The sequence below is a fragment of the Ranitomeya variabilis genome, chromosome 1 (assembly GCF_051348905.1).
Source record: "Ranitomeya variabilis isolate aRanVar5 chromosome 1, aRanVar5.hap1, whole genome shotgun sequence".
In the NCBI taxonomy this organism is placed as follows: Eukaryota; Metazoa; Chordata; class Amphibia; order Anura; family Dendrobatidae; genus Ranitomeya; species Ranitomeya variabilis.
In genome coordinates, this window is record NC_135232.1 from 78,792,335 (window position 1) to 78,810,951 (window position 18,617).

Below are 18,617 nucleotides of genomic sequence, written 5' to 3' on the forward strand. Positions count from 1 at the left end.
TCAGTATTGTCCCATGAAAAGATATAATAAAGTATTTACAAAAATGTGAGGGGTGTACTCACTTTTGTGAGATACTGTGTGTACTTTCCTTCTTCCCAGGTATTGTCGAACAGCTGAGTCCACCCCGGGCTCCCAGGTATTGCAGAATAGCTTCAACTTTGGTGAATAGCACCAGCTGTTCTGCAGTCCCCAGCAGCGGCCGCTACAAGGAATAAGTGACACATCCCTGAAATCTGTGTTTCAGCTCTCTACATTATGCTTTCCTCGGATTACATAGCTAACACCTGCTGACAAATTCCTTATCTCATGGGCATACTTCCCAGAGAGCATGGGAATGGATGGATATAGAAGTGAAACTCAATAAATTATTATTTTAAAGGGAACCTGTCACTACATTCATGCTGCCTGAAATACGGGCAGCAGCAATCAGAGCTTGGCTGTGCGGTTACAGCGAGGTGTGTCTTCCTTTAAAAAAGCTGCTGTACATAGGGAGAGACCTGTCAATCACCTGGAGCTGGGCGGGGACCACATCAGATCTCTCCCAATAGTCACCAGTTGTCTGTATAAGACATACTGGCCGCTATCGCCAGCCTCTGCTTCCTGCGGCATGGATCCCATGATGGTTCCCTCTGGGCAGACAGCCTTATAGATACTTATTACTGACTACTCCATTTGGCAATGAACAATTATATGTCTTTCCCTCAATGCAATGTTAATTATTATTTCTTTTTAGATTTCTTCAGAATCGATGGAAAAAAAACCCCATGATAATCCAGTATAATGTGCTAGAATGATATAACATGCGCTATTCTAATAGGAAATATTGGTGCTGGAGATATTCCAAAAAGTAGTAATAATAATAGTAATAATAATAATAAGAAGAAGAAATCACTTATGGCCCACCGTCTGACCATAGACATCGATACGAATAATTTCAATTGTCTCCGTCCTACAAGTGCTGGTGTCCATATGAAATTCTATATCATGAGATCATCTAACACACTAAATGAAAAATACAAATGTTTCATACCAAATGACTATATTTGATTTACCTATTAAAAATATAGATTTTTTTTTTAATAAGAATGCATCTGATATTAAGATATTTGGGGATGTCAGATCAGCTCCAAGCAGCTGTAGGTTTTCAAGGACTGATCTCAATGTCACCAGGTAGTCTGCCTTGCTGGGAGGACAGACTGCTAGGCGGCGCAGCTCCAGCAGGTGGCGCCAGAGAGAGGCCGACGCTGCCGGCTGTCGGCTCCCGCATCAGCTGCAGAGGAGAGAGGCTGAGCTCCTGAAGGGCATCAGATGAGAGCCGGAGAGGTGTAGACCAGGAGCTCCCGGAGCCCAGTCCGCTTCTTCTCCACGGCTTCTTCCCCCCACTCTGCACTGCTGAGCATGGAAAGCAAATTAAACTCGTCGTCTAACAGCAGAGATGAAGGCAATAACGTTTTCCAGGGGAAAGGAGAGAAAAGTCTGACGGCGAGCAGTTCCAGCGTGAAGGAGCATGGCAACTCTGTGTGCTTCAAAGCGGATGGCGAGGACCCCGTGGTTGGCTTTGAGGATGCAGAGGGGCCCAGCCGGCAGTATGGCTTTATGCAGAGACAGTTCAGCTCTCTGATGCAACCAGGAGTCAATAAATTCTCCCTTCGCATGTTTGGCAGCCAAAAGGCAGTGGAGAAAGAGCAAGAAAGGGTTAAAACTGCAGGCGTGTGGATCATACATCCATATAGTGATTTCAGGTAATCTCATGCAAATCTACCTTGTGTGTAATCCCTGTGAGTGGCAGCTGCCACAAGTGGCGCACAGTGACTGGGCATGTTACCTTGTGCATGTGTGTATGTGTGTGTGTGGGGGTCTCTCCGGGGGCTTATCAGGACTGCAGCAACTTTATCTCACTTGTGGCCATGCAGCGGGTTCTTATGGAATGTCAGCTTTGATGGACAGAAATCTGATGATCGGTAATGCCGCTACATGGCTGCTTTCTAGGCTCCGGGTATTATGTTGTGCTGTCTGCTCTGTAGAGTGCACAGAGGGAGCATTCTAATAGTGACACTCTACACTTACAGCATTCTGCTCTGTGTACTAGGAGCACAGATTCACACTGACACACTGTGAGAGCAACGCCAACATAAGTGTATAGTATACATTGTCAACATTAGTATATACTAGAGGAGTAATGTCAACATTAGTATATATTATCTGAGCCATGTCAACGTACATACTATATGAAAAATGTCAACATTAGTATATACTATCTAAACAATGCCAACATTAGTATATACTATAGGAGTAATGTCAACATTAGTATATACTATAAGAGCAATGTCAACATTAGTATATACTATAAGAGCAATGTCAACATTAGTATATACTATAAGAGCAATGTCAACATTAGTACATATTATATGATCAAAGTCAACATTAGTATATACTATAGGAGCAATGTCAACATTGGTATATATTATATGAGCGATGTCAACATTAGTATATACTATAAGAGCAATGTCAACATTAGTATATACTATAAGAGCAACGCCAACATTAGTATATATTATATGAGCAATGCCAACATATATACTATATAAAAAATGCCAACATTAGTATATAGTATCTAAACAATGCCAACATTGGTATATACTATAGGAGTAATGTCAACATTAGTATATATTATATGAGCAATGTCAACATTAGTACATACTATAAGAGCAGTGATGCCATCATTAGTAATATAATATATAATATACATTGTCAACATTAGTATATACTATAAGAGCAATGACAATATTAGTATATATTATATGAGCAAAGTCAACATTTGTATATACTATATGAGCAATGCCAACATTAATATATACTAGAAGAGCAACGCCAACATTAGTATATATTATATGAGCAATGCCAACGTATATACTATATCAAAAATGTCAACATTAGTATATAGTATCTAAACAATGCCAACATTGGTATATACTATAGGAGTAATATCAACATTAGTATATATTATATGAGCAATGACAACATTAGTATATACTATAAGATCAACGCCAACATAAGTATAAACTATGCATTGTCAGAATTCGTATATACTATAAGAGCAACGCCAACATTAGTATATACTATGTAAACAATGCCAACATTGGTATATACTATAGGAGTAATGTCAACATTAGTATATACTATATGAGCAATATCAACATTAGTATATACTATAAGAGCAATGTCAACATAAGTATATACTATATGAAAAATGTCAACATTAGTATATACTATCTAAACAATGTCAGCATTAGTATATATGAGCAATACCAACATTGGTATATATTACAGGAGCAATGTCAACATTAGTGTATACTATATGATCATTGTAAACAGTATATACTATATGAGCAATTTCAGCATTAGTATATACTATATGAGCATTGTCAACATTAGTATATACTATAGGAGCAAAGTCAACATTAGTATATACTATCTAAACAATGTCAGCATTAGTATATATGGGCAATACCAACATTGGTATATACTACAGGAGCAATGTCAACATTAGTGTATACTATATTACCATTGTCAACATTATATATACTATATGAGCAATGGCAACATTAGCATATACTATAAGAGCAATGCCAACATTAGTATATACTATATGAGCAATGGCAAGATTAGTATATAATATATGACCATTGTCAACATAGTAACATAGCAAGGTCGAAAAAAAGACATTTGTCCATCCAGTTCAGCCTATATTCCATCAGAATAAATCCTCAGATCTATGTCCTCCTAAAGATACTAATCACTGTAAGATACAATATTGTTACGCTCCAGGAAGACATCCAGGCCTCTCTTGAACCCCTCTACTGAGTTCGCCATCACCACCTCCGCAGGCAAGCAATTCCAGATTCTCACTACCTCCTCTCCTCCAGAGAATGCCCCCTTGTGACTGTAACCTTCCTTGGTATAAACAGATCCTCGGAGAGATATTTGCATTGTCCCCTTACATACTTATACATGGTTATTAGATCGCCCTTCAGTCGTCTTTTTATAGTATATACTATATGAGCAATGCCAACATTAGTATATATTATATGACCATTGTTAACATTAGTATATACTATATGAGCAATGTCAACATTAGAATGCAGTGTAAGAGTATTGTCAATATTAGAATGGCTGTATGAACAATGTCAACATTAGAAGATACTGTCTAATTATTGTTAGCATTATAATATTCTGCATTGTCAATATTAGAACATACTTTATGAGCAATGTCAACAGTAGAGTATACTGTATGTGTGATGTCAGCATTAGAAGATACTGTTTGAGCTTCTCTTCCTTGAAATGTACAATATGAGTATTTGAATAATTAGAATGTAATATATGAGCAGTCAGGTCCATTCTATTCTATATGAATTCTATCAGAATGCTACAAAGAATGAACACTCATTCTATATCTTGGACTATGCAGTATGAGAATTGTGATCTGTAGTATAGTATACTGTATGAGCATGCTGAACATTAGGATGTAATCTATAAGTATTCTATACAGTAACATAATAATATATTAGCTTTTAACAAAGTCAGATATCAGTCTATTAAATATAAAGAATGTGCATTGGTTTAAATAAAATATACTGTATACCATTAGCATTCCATTATATCTGAGGTTTCTATTCTATGCTAGGTACAGAATGGGCATCCTCTTCATTACAATAATATGTTTGAGCAATCGATCCTGTATCAGCAGTGTATTCTATACTATGTACAGTATGAGCGTCCTGTTCAGTCCAATATTACATATCAGCAGTGTATTCTATACTATGTACAGTATGAGCATCCTGTTCAGTCCAATATTACATATCAGCAGTGTATTCTATACTATGTACAGTATGAGCATCCTGTTCAGTCTAATATTATATATCAGCAGTGTATTCTATACTATGTACAGTATGAACATCCTGTTCAGTCCAATATTACATATCAGCAGTGTATTCTATACTATGTACAGTATGAGCATCTTGTTCAGTCTAATATTATATATCAGCAGTGTATTCTATACTATGTACAGTATGAGCTTCCTGTTCAGTCCAATATTATATATCAGCAGTGTATTCTATACTATGTACAGTATGAGCGTCCTGTTCAGTCCAATATTACATATCAGCAGTGTATTCTATACTATGTGCAGTATGAGCATCCTGTTCAGTCCAATATTACATATCAGCAGTGTATTCTATACCATGTACAGTATGAGTATCCTGATCAGTCCAATATTACATATCAGCAGTGTATTCTATACTATGTACAGTATGAGTATCCTGATCAGTCCAATATTACATATCAGCAGTGTATTCTATACTATGTACAGTATGAGTATCCTGATCAGTCCAATATTACATATCAGCAGTGTATTCTATACTATGTACAGTATGAGTATCCTGATCAGTCCAATATTACATATCAGCAGTGTATTCTATACTATGTACAGTATGAGCTTCCTGTTCAGTCCAATATTACATATCAGCAGTGTATTCTATACTATGTACAGTATGAGCTTCCCGTTCAGTCCAATATTACATATCAGCAGTGTATTTTATACTATGTACAGTATGAGCTTCCTGTTCAGTCCAATATTACATATCAGCAGTGTATTCTATACTATGTACAGTATGAGCTTCCTGTTCAGTCCAATATTACATATCAGCAGTGTATTCTATACTATGTGCAGTATGAGCGTCCTGTTCAGTCCAATATTACATATCAGCAGTGTATTTTATACCATGTACAGTATGAGCTTCCCGTTCAGTCCAATATTACATATCAGCAGTGTATTCTATACTATGTACAGTATGAGCGTCCTGTTCAGTCCAATATTATATATCAGCAGTGTATTCTATACTATGTACAGTATGAGCTTCCTGTTCAGTCCAATATTACATATCAGCAGTATATTCTATACTATGTACAGTACGAGCGTCCTGTTCAGTCCAATATTACATATCAGTAGTGTATTCTATACTATGTACAGTATGAGCGTCCTGTTCAGTCCAATATTACATATCAGCAGTGTATTCTATACTATGTACAGTATGAGAATCCTGTTCATTACAATATTACATATCAGCAGTGTATTCTATACTATGTACAGTACGAGCGTCCTGTTCAGTCCAATATTACATATCAGCAGTGTATTCTATACTATGTACAGTATGAGCGTCCTGTTCATTCCAATATTACATATCAGCAGTGTATTCTATACTATGTACAGTACGAGCGTCCTGTTCAGTCCAATATTACATATCAGTAGTGTATTCTATACTATGTACAGTATGAGCGTCCTGTTCAGTCCAATATTACATATCAGCAGTGTATTTTATACCATGTACAGTATGAGCGTCCTGTTCATTCCAATATTACATATCAGCAGTGTATTCTATACTATGTACAGTACGAGCGTCCTGTTCAGTCCAATATTATCAGCAGTGTATTCTATACTATGTACAGTATGAGCTTCCTGTTCAGTCCAATATTATATATCAGCAGTGTATTCTATACTATGTGCAGTATGAGCGTCCTGTTCAGTCCAATATTACATATCAGCAGTGTATTCTATACTATGTACAGTATGAGCGTCCTGTTCAGTCCAATATTACATATCAGCAGTATATTCTATACTATGTACAGTATGAGCGTCCTGTTCAGTCCAATATTACATATCAGCAGTGTATTTTATACCATGTACAGTATGAGCGTCCTGTTTAGTCCAATATTACATATCAGCAGTGTATTCTATACCATGTACAGTATGAGCTTCCTGTTCATTACAATATTACGTATCAGCAGTGTATTCTTTACTGTGTACAATATAAGTACCCTGTTCAGTCCAATATTACATATGAGTAGTGTATTCTATACTATGTACAGTATGAGTTTCCTGTTCAGTCCAATATTACATATCAGCAATGTATTCTGCACTATATACATTATGAGCTTTATGTTCAGTCCAATTACGTATCAGCAGTGTATTTATTCTACACTATGTACAGTATAGGCACTCTGTGCAGTTCAATATTTTGTATCAGCAGTGTATTCTATACTATGTGCAGTATGAGTGTCCTGTTCATTCCAATATTACATATCAGCAGTGTATTCTATACTATGTACAGTATGAGCGTCCTGTTCAGTCCAATATTACATATCAGTAGTGTATTCTATACTATGTACAGTATGAGCGTCCTGTTCAGTCCAATATTACATATCAGCAGTGTATTCTATACTATGTACAGTATGAGTATCCTGATCAGTCCAATATTACATATCAGCAGTGTATTCTATACTATGTACAGTATGAGCGTCCTGTTCAGTCCAATATTACATATCAGTAGTGTATTTTATACTATGTACAGTATGAGCGTCCTGTTCAGTCCAATATTACATATCAGTAGTGTATTCTATACTATGTACAGTATGAGCGTCCTGTTCAGTCCAATATTACATATCAGCAGTGTATTCTATACTATGTACAGTATGAGCGTCCTGTTCAGTCCAATATTACATATCAGTAGTGTATTCTATACTATGTACAGTATGAGCATCCTGTTCAGTCCAATATTACATATCAGTAGTGTATTCTATACTATGTACAGTATGAGCGTCCTGTTCATTACAATATTACATATCAGTAGTGTATTCTATACTATGTGCAGTATGAGCTTCCCGTTCAGTCCAATATTACATATCAGCAGTGTATTCTATACTATGTACAGTATGAGCATCCTGTTCAGTCCAATATTACATATCAGTAGTGTATTCTATACTATGTACAGTATGAGCGTCCTGTTCATTACAATATTACATATCAGTAGTGTATTCTATACTATGTGCAGTATGAGCTTCCCGTTCAGTCCAATATTACATATCAGCAGTGTATTCTATACTATGTACAGTATGAGCGTCCTGTTCAGTCCAATATTACATATCAGTAGTGTATTTTATACTATGTACAGTATGAGCGTCCTGTTCAGTCCAATATTACATATCAGTAGTGTATTCTATACTATGTACAGTATGAGCGTCCTGTTCAGTCCAATATTACATATCAGCAGTGTATTCTATACTATGTACAGTATGAGCGTCCTGTTCAGTCCAATATTACATATCAGTAGTGTATTCTATACTATGTACAGTATGAGCATCCTGTTCAGTCCAATATTACATATCAGTAGTGTATTCTATACTATGTACAGTATGAGCGTCCTGTTCATTACAATATTACATATCAGTAGTGTATTCTATACTATGTGCAGTATGAGCTTCCCGTTCAGTCCAATATTACATATCAGCAGTGTGTTCTATACTATGTACAGTATGAGCTTCCTGTTCATTCCAATATTACATATCAGCAGTGTATTCTATAGTATGTACAGTATGAGCGTCCTGCTCAGTCCAATATTACATATCTGTAGTGTATTCTATTCTATGTACAGTATGAGCGTCCTGTTCAGTCCAATATTATATATCAGCAGTGTATTCTATACTATGTACAGTATGAGCATCCTGTTCAGTCCAATATTACATATGAGCAGTGTATTCTATACTATGTACAGTATGAGCTTTATGTTCAGTCCAATATTACATATCAGCAGTGTATTCTATACTATGTACAGTATGAGTATCCTGATCAGTCCAATATTGCGTTGCACATTCTGTTCCTTACTATGTACAGTAGGAACCTTCGTTATCATTAACCCTTTTCCGACATTGCACGTAATAGTACACTGACTACGGACGCTCCCTGTTTGGTGCGGGCTCTGTCCCTGAGCTTCCACCTTTCCAGGGAACATGACAACTTATCTATGCAGCTGACATTTGCCTGCAACAGCCGCTGGTGGAATCGCGATCCACCCACAGCTGTTAACTAGTTAAATGCCGCTGTCATTTTCTGACAGCGGCATTTAACTTGTGCTTCCTGGAAGCACGTTGCTTATCCCGCCCATCGGTGACCCGGTCACATGATCGCAGGTCACTGATGGGTCAGCATGACATCCAGAGGTCTGAAGCATCTGATCATTGTCTGTGTGTAGCAGAGACGATTGAGGTACTGCAGCTTCTAGTCGCCCATGGAGACTATTGAAGCATGCAAAAATAAAAAAAAAATGTTTAAAAAAAAAAATCTAAAAGTTCAATTCTCCCTCTTTCATCCAATTCAAAATAAAAAAAATCAAATATACATTCTTTGTATCACCGCGTTCAGATTCGCCCAATCTATCAATATAAAAAAAGAATTAACCCGAACTGCAGCACGTGTAACCAAAAATGGCAGCACAGCGCGCAAAAAATAAGCTCTCACTCAGCCCAAAATAAAAAAAATTTAGACGCTACAGGTCTCGGTAAATGGCTGCATTTTTGTTGTTGGTTTCGTTACGAAATTTTGGATTTTTTTTCACTACTTAAATAAAAATGAACCTATACATGTTTGGTGTCTATGAACTTGTCATGACCTGGCAGGTCAGTTTTAGCATTTAGTGAACATGACAAAAAAAAAAAAAACACCTGTTGAATTGCACTTTTTTTTTCAATTTCACCGCACTGGAATTTTTTTCCCGTTTTCCAGTACATGATATATTAAAACCAAGGGTGTAATTTAAAAATATAACTTGTCCCGCAAAAAACAAGCTCTCACTCGGCCATATTGATGGAAAAATAAAAAACGTTATGACTCTAGGAAAAAGGGGAGCAAAAAATGAAAATGCCAAAACTGAAATACCTCTGGTCATGAAGGCATTAATGTAAACAATCTTACTATTGAACATACTGTACAGAATTATACTCATTACAATATAATGTAGGGACATTGCGTTAATTAGAATGTTCAGACTCTGCATTCTCCTCATTAAAATGTGCGGAGTGTTGTGCTCGTACAGCCTAAGACTTTAGTGCTACTCACATAATGTGTTCTCACTTTTATGAAGAGCCTGTATCTGAAGAGTGATTTATAACAATGACCTTGAAACTAGTCCATGCTCGTTGTAACAAGGGATTGACATACATATGTATGACCATGGGAAGGTATGATAAGAGGGCACCAGGAAAATAAAACACACACTGGCATGGCTGGGTTATTTGCTGCCGTTCTCATCTGTTATTGTCTAATTTCATCATTACTGAAGGGGGCACAAATTACACACGGCACTCGAGGCTCCTGGGTGGTGCTCAAGTAGGGTTTCCAGCCCGTCAATGAATAAATAATAAACTTGGCACTCAAAAGTTCTTTTTGCAAGATGAAAAATAAGTTTTTTCGTTTATTGGTGCAACCAGTTCACTAATTGATGATATTAAACGTTTTCGGTCACAAGACATTCATCAGAAACATCATATATGAAACTGGAAGCAGGGCAGCAACAACGTATAGGCTTCCGGCTTTACCGGCTTCACAGCGTTCCCTGGACCTGGATCAATCAGCGCAAGTTCTCTACAGCGGTATTCCCGCCTCACCAGTGCGCCCTACCTAATAGTCTTCCCAGGAGTCTCCAGGTCTAATTGCCCGGTAACATTTGTGCGCAGGCCATTTGGGCCTATACATCTCTGCTGCCCTGCTTCCAGTTTCATATATGATGTTTCTGATGAAGGTCATGTGACCGAAAACGTTTAATATCATCAATTAGTGAACTGGTTGCACCAATAAACGAAAAAACTTATTTTTCATCTTGCAAAAAGAATTTTTGAGTACTGAAGGGGGCAGTCAGTGTTTTCAAAAGTAATTGAATGTATGGTGACATTATGCAGGTGTTTTATTATAACTCTTGCAAACTATAATAATTGATATTACTTTGCACCATATTTTGTTGAATGCATTTCCATATAGATTGATTAGATATGTGGAACACTTTGGACATTGAAGTTAGAGGAGTTTCTAAGTGTCTGCAGTCCTCCCATTAGAATCCAGGATCCCTGGCAGGGTGAGGATCAGCCCTGGCGCTGTCCATGGTGCTGGAGGCCGCACTTGTCTCTGCTCCACTGGCGCTGTCCATGGTGCTGGAGGCCGCACTGGTCTCTGCTCTTCTGGCGCTGTCCATGGTGCTGGAGCCCACACTGATCTCTGCGCTCGATCTTACATCCGCTCTGTAGTTTAGTATCATAAACGAAATTAAATATTGACTATGTATGACCGGATTATTCTATATATCAATCATTTTACTTACAGGAAAAATAGATCACATTATAAATAGGCGGCATTAGTCCTACACCTGGCGAATAGTTTATGGTTATACAGTTATATGCGTGTTTGTTTTTTTCTTGTAGATTAATGTTGAAAACTCGGAAACTGTTGTCTTATGTGGATTATATGATGCAATATCATGCGTTATAAGTTATGTAACGCGACCGACTCCCGTCTGCTAAGTCTCTTAGTTGGGTTTAAGAGAAGCAGCAGATAGAAGTGTCACTTCATTAATGTTATATCTGGTTTTACATCTGCTTAATAATAAAGCACAGACGATACAGAATGGAAATGATATGAAAAGATGTATTCCGCCATACTCCATCAGTGGTGCCGTCTGAGTCATTTTCTGTCAATTACAAAAAATAAAAATAACTCTTTTAGTTTACTACTGACTACTGGTATATTATTAGTGATGAGCGAGTGTACTCGTTACTCGAGATTTCCCGAGCATGCTCCGGTGGTCTCCGAGTATTTCAGCGTGCTCGCAAATTTAGTTTATTTCGACGCAGCTCCATGATTTGCGGCTGCTAGACAGCTTGAATACATGTGGGGATTCCCTAACAAACAGGCAACCCCTGCATGTACTCAGGATGTCTAGCAGCCGCAAATCATGCAGCTGCGTCAACATAAACTAAATCTCCGAGAAAATAGGGTGACCCTATTAGAGGAGTATAAAAGTAAAAAAATGGTACTGCTGCTGCCTCGTGGTAAAATTCACCAGAATTCTGGTGAAGACTGTCCTTTTGGTTTGGAAGGTGTCGACTTATAATTGACACTATATATAGAACTGTATACTTCTCATTTATAAGTATAGAGCGTCAAAGGCCGATGTATTAATAACATTGGTGCTCGGGATGACTACTACATGCTTTTTTCTAAAAAATCCTTTGTATAAAGAACAATACTCTTTATTTATTGTGCAGATATGTATAACTGTATTCCCATACATTTCATTCATAAAGAAAACTAAATGTCTCCATTTGCCTTAACAATCAACAATTATGTAAATATTTATGTCACTGTCTGCACTAAAAATACAGTGTCTCATTTCTGCACAGAAACAGATGCCAGGATCACTTGCTTTGGTGTTTGTCATCTGGTAGAAAACAATGAGGTCTCCAAACTAAGATACATATTTACAAGATACTAAAAAAATAAGCGGTGCAAGAGGATTTATTGTGAAATTATTTTGGTTCCATCACATGTACGTCAGATGACTCATTATCACAAATTCCATTATTTTCACTGGAGCATCAGAGCTACTTACAGATCTCTTATTACCCACTAAAATAGGAACGACATTCAGAGTCAGACTGGATTGGCAAAGGCCCACCAGTAGTGTTGATTCATGAGGACCACTGTTCAGCTACTTTCAAAAATAGCCTGACCCTAGTAAACATTTACTTCTGCTTCTATGTCATATTAACTTGGCTAGCTTGTTAAATGAATGATTACATTATACCTGTTTCTGCAAATTCTTACTAATTCACAGGGGCGGCCTACCAGAGGATTCTCCTGTTCTCCCAGGGGCCAGTCCGAGTGTAACGACATTACAGAATCCAACAAAATTCTTTACATTTCACAGTAGAATTATTCAAGTCCCCGGGTTCCATTGGCATCCATTGTGTCATGTTATCTGTTATAAACATGTGCTTCATGGTTCTTCAGATATAGCAGGGAGTAATAGGATTATATCTCTCTATGGCACCTGTCCTCATATTTGCACTGTCCCAGGCTTGTGCTGCTCCAAGTTTTAAAGGCAACCTCTGAGGATGGTAATGGGGCCCACAAACTTACTATCAAATTTCATGTAAGTGCCTGAGCTTCTTATTACTAGTGGATTTTTTAAAGAGACATGAGATGGTGTCGGAAATTGGAGTGCGGGGGGATGAAATACCATCCCAGAACAAAGGCCCTCTACAGTCTGTAGACTTCTGGTGGACATTTTAGTTAGTAATTGTACATATTGAGGAGCTCAGTTCCTCTGCCTATCTGGTGGCATAATTGCAGGGCTGAATTGATATGTGTCCAGTTTTTTCTAACTTTTTCCTCGGAGGCAAGATATGTTCTATGGATCGGGTATTTCTAAAATGCATAAAAATTGTGGCGAAATTCCATCAATATGTAACTTATTTCCTCACTCAAAGTAGCTTTAGGCACGTTCTTGTAGGACATATACTTTAAGCCAATTAAGCTGTAGCAGGTTGCACTTAATATTGACTATCTGACCAATTACATGAACTATTGACTATTGACCACCTAAGTGGGCCGTGCATGGTTTCCATGAGTTTCGACAAGGAACTTAAGTTTCTGTAAAGTTTAGCACCATAGCTTCACCAAGTTATTCCTATATATGAAACTAAAGTGATCTGGAGTAGAAGAGTGATGGGGAGAGGGGTTAAAAGCAAAAAGAGAGATAGAAGGAATTCGCAATGGAGAGAAATAATCTCTAAGAGAGAAGGCGATCTGATATCAGCAACTTCCGCTCTTAGTATTGTGGATACTGTGAATTATTATTTTTTTTTTTTAATGATTAACAGTACAGTAACATAATAAAAGTAAAGCTATTGGAATGTCATGGATGTCCTTATTCTACCTATCTTCCATAGCTTTAGCTGATTGTCCCAGTCTTCTAGGTCAACCCACTTGTATATGTGAATAATAATCACTCACCCAGCTAATCCATGGGACCCAAAGCTTGTGGAAAACAGGTAATTTTCCTCTTTTAATATAGGTAAGCTTCTGGAATAGTATTAAACGATTAATGGCATTCTTCCAAGCTCGAATTGTTGGAGGATTAATTTTTTTCCAGGGTTTAGTAACCAATTGTCTAGATAGAATTTATTTTATAGTTACAGCTAATCTTATCTATGTATCCGGGATGTTTACCTTACCCAGAACACATAATTCTAGCCCTGGGTGTAGATCTAATTTCCAATTAATTTTACTAATTTTTGTTAGAGTATGTACAGCATGTGTATCAATCATGCTGGGGGGCACGGCGTCTCTGTCCGCTGGGCCACAGCAGTTTCTGTCGCTGTCTGGGTGCTCATTACTTTTTGCATTTTGTCCATTCGTTTGGACACCAGATGTTTTCTATTTGGTATATAGCCTGTCCTGTCACTCTATTTAACCCTTCCCTTTTTGTGTTCTCTGCTGGAGATAGTTTTCATATGGATGTTCTGACATTCTGTTAGGGTAGATGCACACGATCCGGAAGTGTCAATGCTTTGCATGCAGCACATGTTCGCTGAGTCCAAAGTGCTGCCGTCTATTGAATGCAGATAAATCCACATGAGTTCACTGAACTGTGCAGATTCACTGCATTCAATACATTTCTATTGGTGAAATTTATCTTGTGGGGGCTCGCGTCTCTGCAAGAGAAATTGACATGCTGCAGTCTGGAGAAACGCGCCGCATGTCCGTCTTCGCGCGTGAGCTGCGGGTGTCGGTGCACCCACAGTCGACATGGGATTTCTTGAAATCCCATCCACCATGCTGTAACATCTGGATGCTGTGGGCTGAACGCTGCACAAGTATGCAGCGTCCAACCCGCAGCGTTTACTGATCGTGTTCACATACCCTTATTGTTAAAGCCAGTCAGGGAAATTCCAGCTAGGAGCTTTCTCTTTACTACTTCTGTAATTTACTTTGCACCTACAGTATCTTCTGTTGTTTAATAGGAAGTAGGTGGCATATTATCTAGCAGTACTTTATACTTTGTGGTCTTTTCTACTCACTTTGGGATCTTTCCTTTGTTTCTGCCATCTTTCCCTATTGGAGATAATTCACACTGTGCTCTGCCCTCCATTTATTTAGGAGGATCATGAGGCCTTTTGGGTAGTTAGGTCTGAGTTGCCATCTTCTGGCCTGTGGTTAGGTCTATCTCTGCACCTGCAGGCACCACTACGGACTGCGGAGTAAGGATATCTAGTCTGTACTGGAACCGGCAGGGTCAGTTGCAGTTTTTAGTGGATAACCTATTTTCGCAAGTGAGTTACTATGAAAGCATAACACATACATGTGATAAAAAATTTTTGTATTTCTCTATCAGTTGAGCTTAGTGGAACTTCTGTATATGTCTCTAAGTCTGCCGATCCTTCCATGACAGCTCAGGAAGCTCCTTGATCGTTTGTATGTTTTATGATTTTGTGACCATAAACTATTATAAACTTAGCAATTACAATTTTTTTTGCCTCTTTTTTTTTTCTCCAGTAACTTCTATTTATTAGAAATACACAATCCAATCCGAACAGACGAAAGCAAATGCCAATATAAAAAAATGTAAACACTTTATTAGAAAAAATTCAATAAAAGGGTACAAATAAATTTTAAAAAATGAAGATACAAATACATAATATAGCAGCCCAACTGGGTAGTACACCCCTAGTGTATCCTAACAATGTCACCACAAGTTACCACCCATTAGGTTGAACATCACTAAGAACTATATATATATATATATATATATATATATATATATAAGTGCATCTAATGTCCCACTGACTCCGTTCCTCTTATACAGGGTGGCCCATCCAGAGCTACAAATCGCCCATGAGCATATTCTCAAAAGGGTATATGATTGTTATAACTATAAAGGGCTATCAAAGACACTGAGCTACATGTGATGTCTATAGTGTACGTAGGTAACTGCTTATCAAGAATTTGTAAACTGATTCCATAGAGTAAAGTGCATAGTGCTTATTTTAACATCTATTACATGTCATTTTAAACAAATATATTTTAACAGGGCAAAACACCTCAGTAATCTAATACTAGCAGCAACCATATATGATGTGCACAGTGCTAGACAAGCCTCCAGTGTGGCTATGTTAGCAGCAACCACAGATAGACACAGGATATCAGTCTAAATAAACCTCCGTATAAATATAAAAGGGTATATGACCTAGTTCGGCAGCGTGGGTCCCCGACGCGCGTTTTGCTTCTTGGGGGATTTACCGTATGTGTGAGCATGTCCAGCATGCTTTTATCTACCCATAAATCAATGGTGGCAGTGGTTTGATGCGGCGCTTCCGCCTACACGCCGAGCATGACGTCAGCCCCTGTCGGCGTCTCGTGCCACCGGCGCGCACACCTCCATCCGACACGTCAGGATGGAGGGGTGGAGCCAGCCGCAGTTTAGACGTGTCTCCAGGACTACGCATACCCGGAAGTCTGCGGAAGCCCTCACCGCTGCACAACGCTGAATTGATATGTATGTGTGCTCCATAATGCCTAATTCTATATTGAATATTGTTATGTGAAATACCTAATAGTCCATCTTTAAACATTATAGTAAGATATCTATATGTGTATATGTGTTTTAAATTAATCAACAAATCTAATGTGTCTGAGTTAACCCCTGTGACATAAGGAACAAATATAAAGTGATTGAGTGCCTCTAATATCAAATAATACATTAAACCATGATGTAATGAGTATATGCATAATAATATACAGTGAACATACCCGGATATAAGCTACTCATATCCAAACATGAAAGATCATGTGTAAATAGTAGCAAATAAATATATCAAGCGACCTATTAGGTAGTATGTGTTTAAACTGTGACTAACTATTGAAGAAGAAAATAGACCAAATTTATTTAGACTGAAGACTGCACTAAGGAGATCAGTCTAAATAAATTTGGTCTATTTTCTTCACATGCTCGGAGGTCGGCGATGCTTCAGAATAGTAACCATAGAGGTCCTTGAGACCTCTATGGTTACTGATGCCGGCCTGCTGTGAGCGGCCCCCTGTGGTCGGCGCTCATAGCACACCTGCAATTCTGCTGCATAGCAGCGATCTGATGATCGCTGCTATGTAGCAGAGGTGATCGAGTGGTGCCAGCTTCTAGCCTCCTATGGAGGCTATTGAAGCATGACAAAAGTAGAAAAATGTGAAAAAAATTTAAAAAATATAAAAGTTTAAATCACCCCCCTTTCGCACCATTCAAAATAAATTAATTAATAAAAAAAAATCAAACCTACACATATTTGGTATCGCCGCATTCAAAATCGCCCGATCTATCAATAAGAAAAAAGGATTAACCTGATCACTAAACGTCGTAGCGAGAAAAAAATTCGAAACGCCAGAATTATGTTTTTTTGGTCGCCACGACGTTGCATTAAAATGCAATAATGGGCGATCAAAAGAACGTGTCTGCACCAAAATGCTATTATTAAAAACGCCAGCTCAGCACGCAAGAAATAAGCCCTCACCCGACCCCAGATCACAAAAAATCGAGACGTTACGGGTATCGAAAAATGGCAAATGTTTTTTTTTTTTTTAGCAAAGTGGAAAATCATAATATCAGGTCAGTTTTAGCATTTAGTGAACCTAGTAAAAAAGCCAATCAAAAAACAAGTGTGGGATTGCACTTTTTTGCAATTTCACCGCACTTGGAATTTTTTTCCCGTTTTCTAGTACACAACATGCTAAAACCAATTATGTCGTTCAAAAGTACAACTTGTTTCGCAAAAAATAAGTCCTCACATGGCCATATTGATGGAAAAATAAAAAAGTTATGGCTCTGGGAAGAAGGGGAGCAAAAATCAAACACGGAAAAAACGGAAAATCCCAAGGTCATGAAGGGGTTAATCCCAATGTAGTAATTTTCCCTTTTTAATTTGCAGGGTTGGTTTGAGGTTAGACTTTATGCTTCAAGAGTGCTTGAGTAAGTTAATTCTTTATCTGTATCTTTGAGAACAAGGACATTGTCCAGTGCCAGGAAGAATTACTTGCAAAGTCTCTATTACATTGTTATGTAGTTGATAAGGTTGAAATAAGATATAACCCTTACATTTTATAGCCCTAAAGTATTGATCCAGAGGAGGGCAAAAACCCCTATAAGGCTGATGCTAAGTTTCTCGTATTTGGTGAAAAACTTCATCTCAACTGTAAAAAGAGATAAAATCCTGTGATCCCAATGTGTTATTATCCCTCTATTAATCACTTATAAGGCCACATGAGAATATGAAAACAACTGATGTAGAAGGGTTGAACTTGATGGACCTATTGTGATACTAGTCATTACTCATGGATAAGCTGTAAGGCTGGGTAGTCAAGAGGTCCGAGGTCAAAAGACAAGAAAGTACATCATAGACAGAGAGGTGAGATGAAGGCATAATCAGGAAGCAGTCTAAGGTCAATATTCCAAGAAGGTAACGGATCACAACAAAAGGGGTTAGGCAAACGGATGATGAAGACAAAATCCTAAGTCGAACTGAAAAGATCACAATACCAGACAAGGGGCACAGAGAAAGCACACACCCCAGAGAGCTGGCTAAATAGCCAGGTAATTATTCTGGGCAAGACACACATGGATGAAGCCCGGCACATACTTGTTCTGATTGGATGGCTAAACTGTCACTCCAGACACTGACAGCTCAGCACA

General features: G+C 38.0%; 1 protein-coding gene and 1 long non-coding RNA gene across 3 annotated transcripts in view; one reads left to right on the forward strand and one right to left on the reverse strand.

Moving 5' to 3' along the window:
* The first annotated feature begins 1,268 nt into the window (after positions 1-1,268).
* HCN1 (hyperpolarization activated cyclic nucleotide gated potassium channel 1) overlaps positions 1,269-18,617 on the forward strand; it is a 508,213-nt gene continuing 490,864 nt past the window's right edge. For both annotated transcript variants that reach the window (XM_077285340.1, XM_077285350.1), the window contains exon 1: positions 1,269-1,742. In XM_077285340.1, coding sequence (XP_077141455.1) covers positions 1,399-1,742 — 344 coding nt within the window. In that variant the 5' untranslated portion in view covers positions 1,269-1,398. The remainder of the gene's footprint in view (positions 1,743-18,617) is intronic.
* Positions 10,794-18,617, reverse strand: part of LOC143805749 (uncharacterized) — a 165,971-nt gene continuing 158,147 nt past the window's right edge. The window contains exon 3 of the long non-coding RNA XR_013221316.1: positions 10,794-11,121. This is a non-coding gene — a long non-coding RNA (uncharacterized LOC143805749). The remainder of the gene's footprint in view (positions 11,122-18,617) is intronic.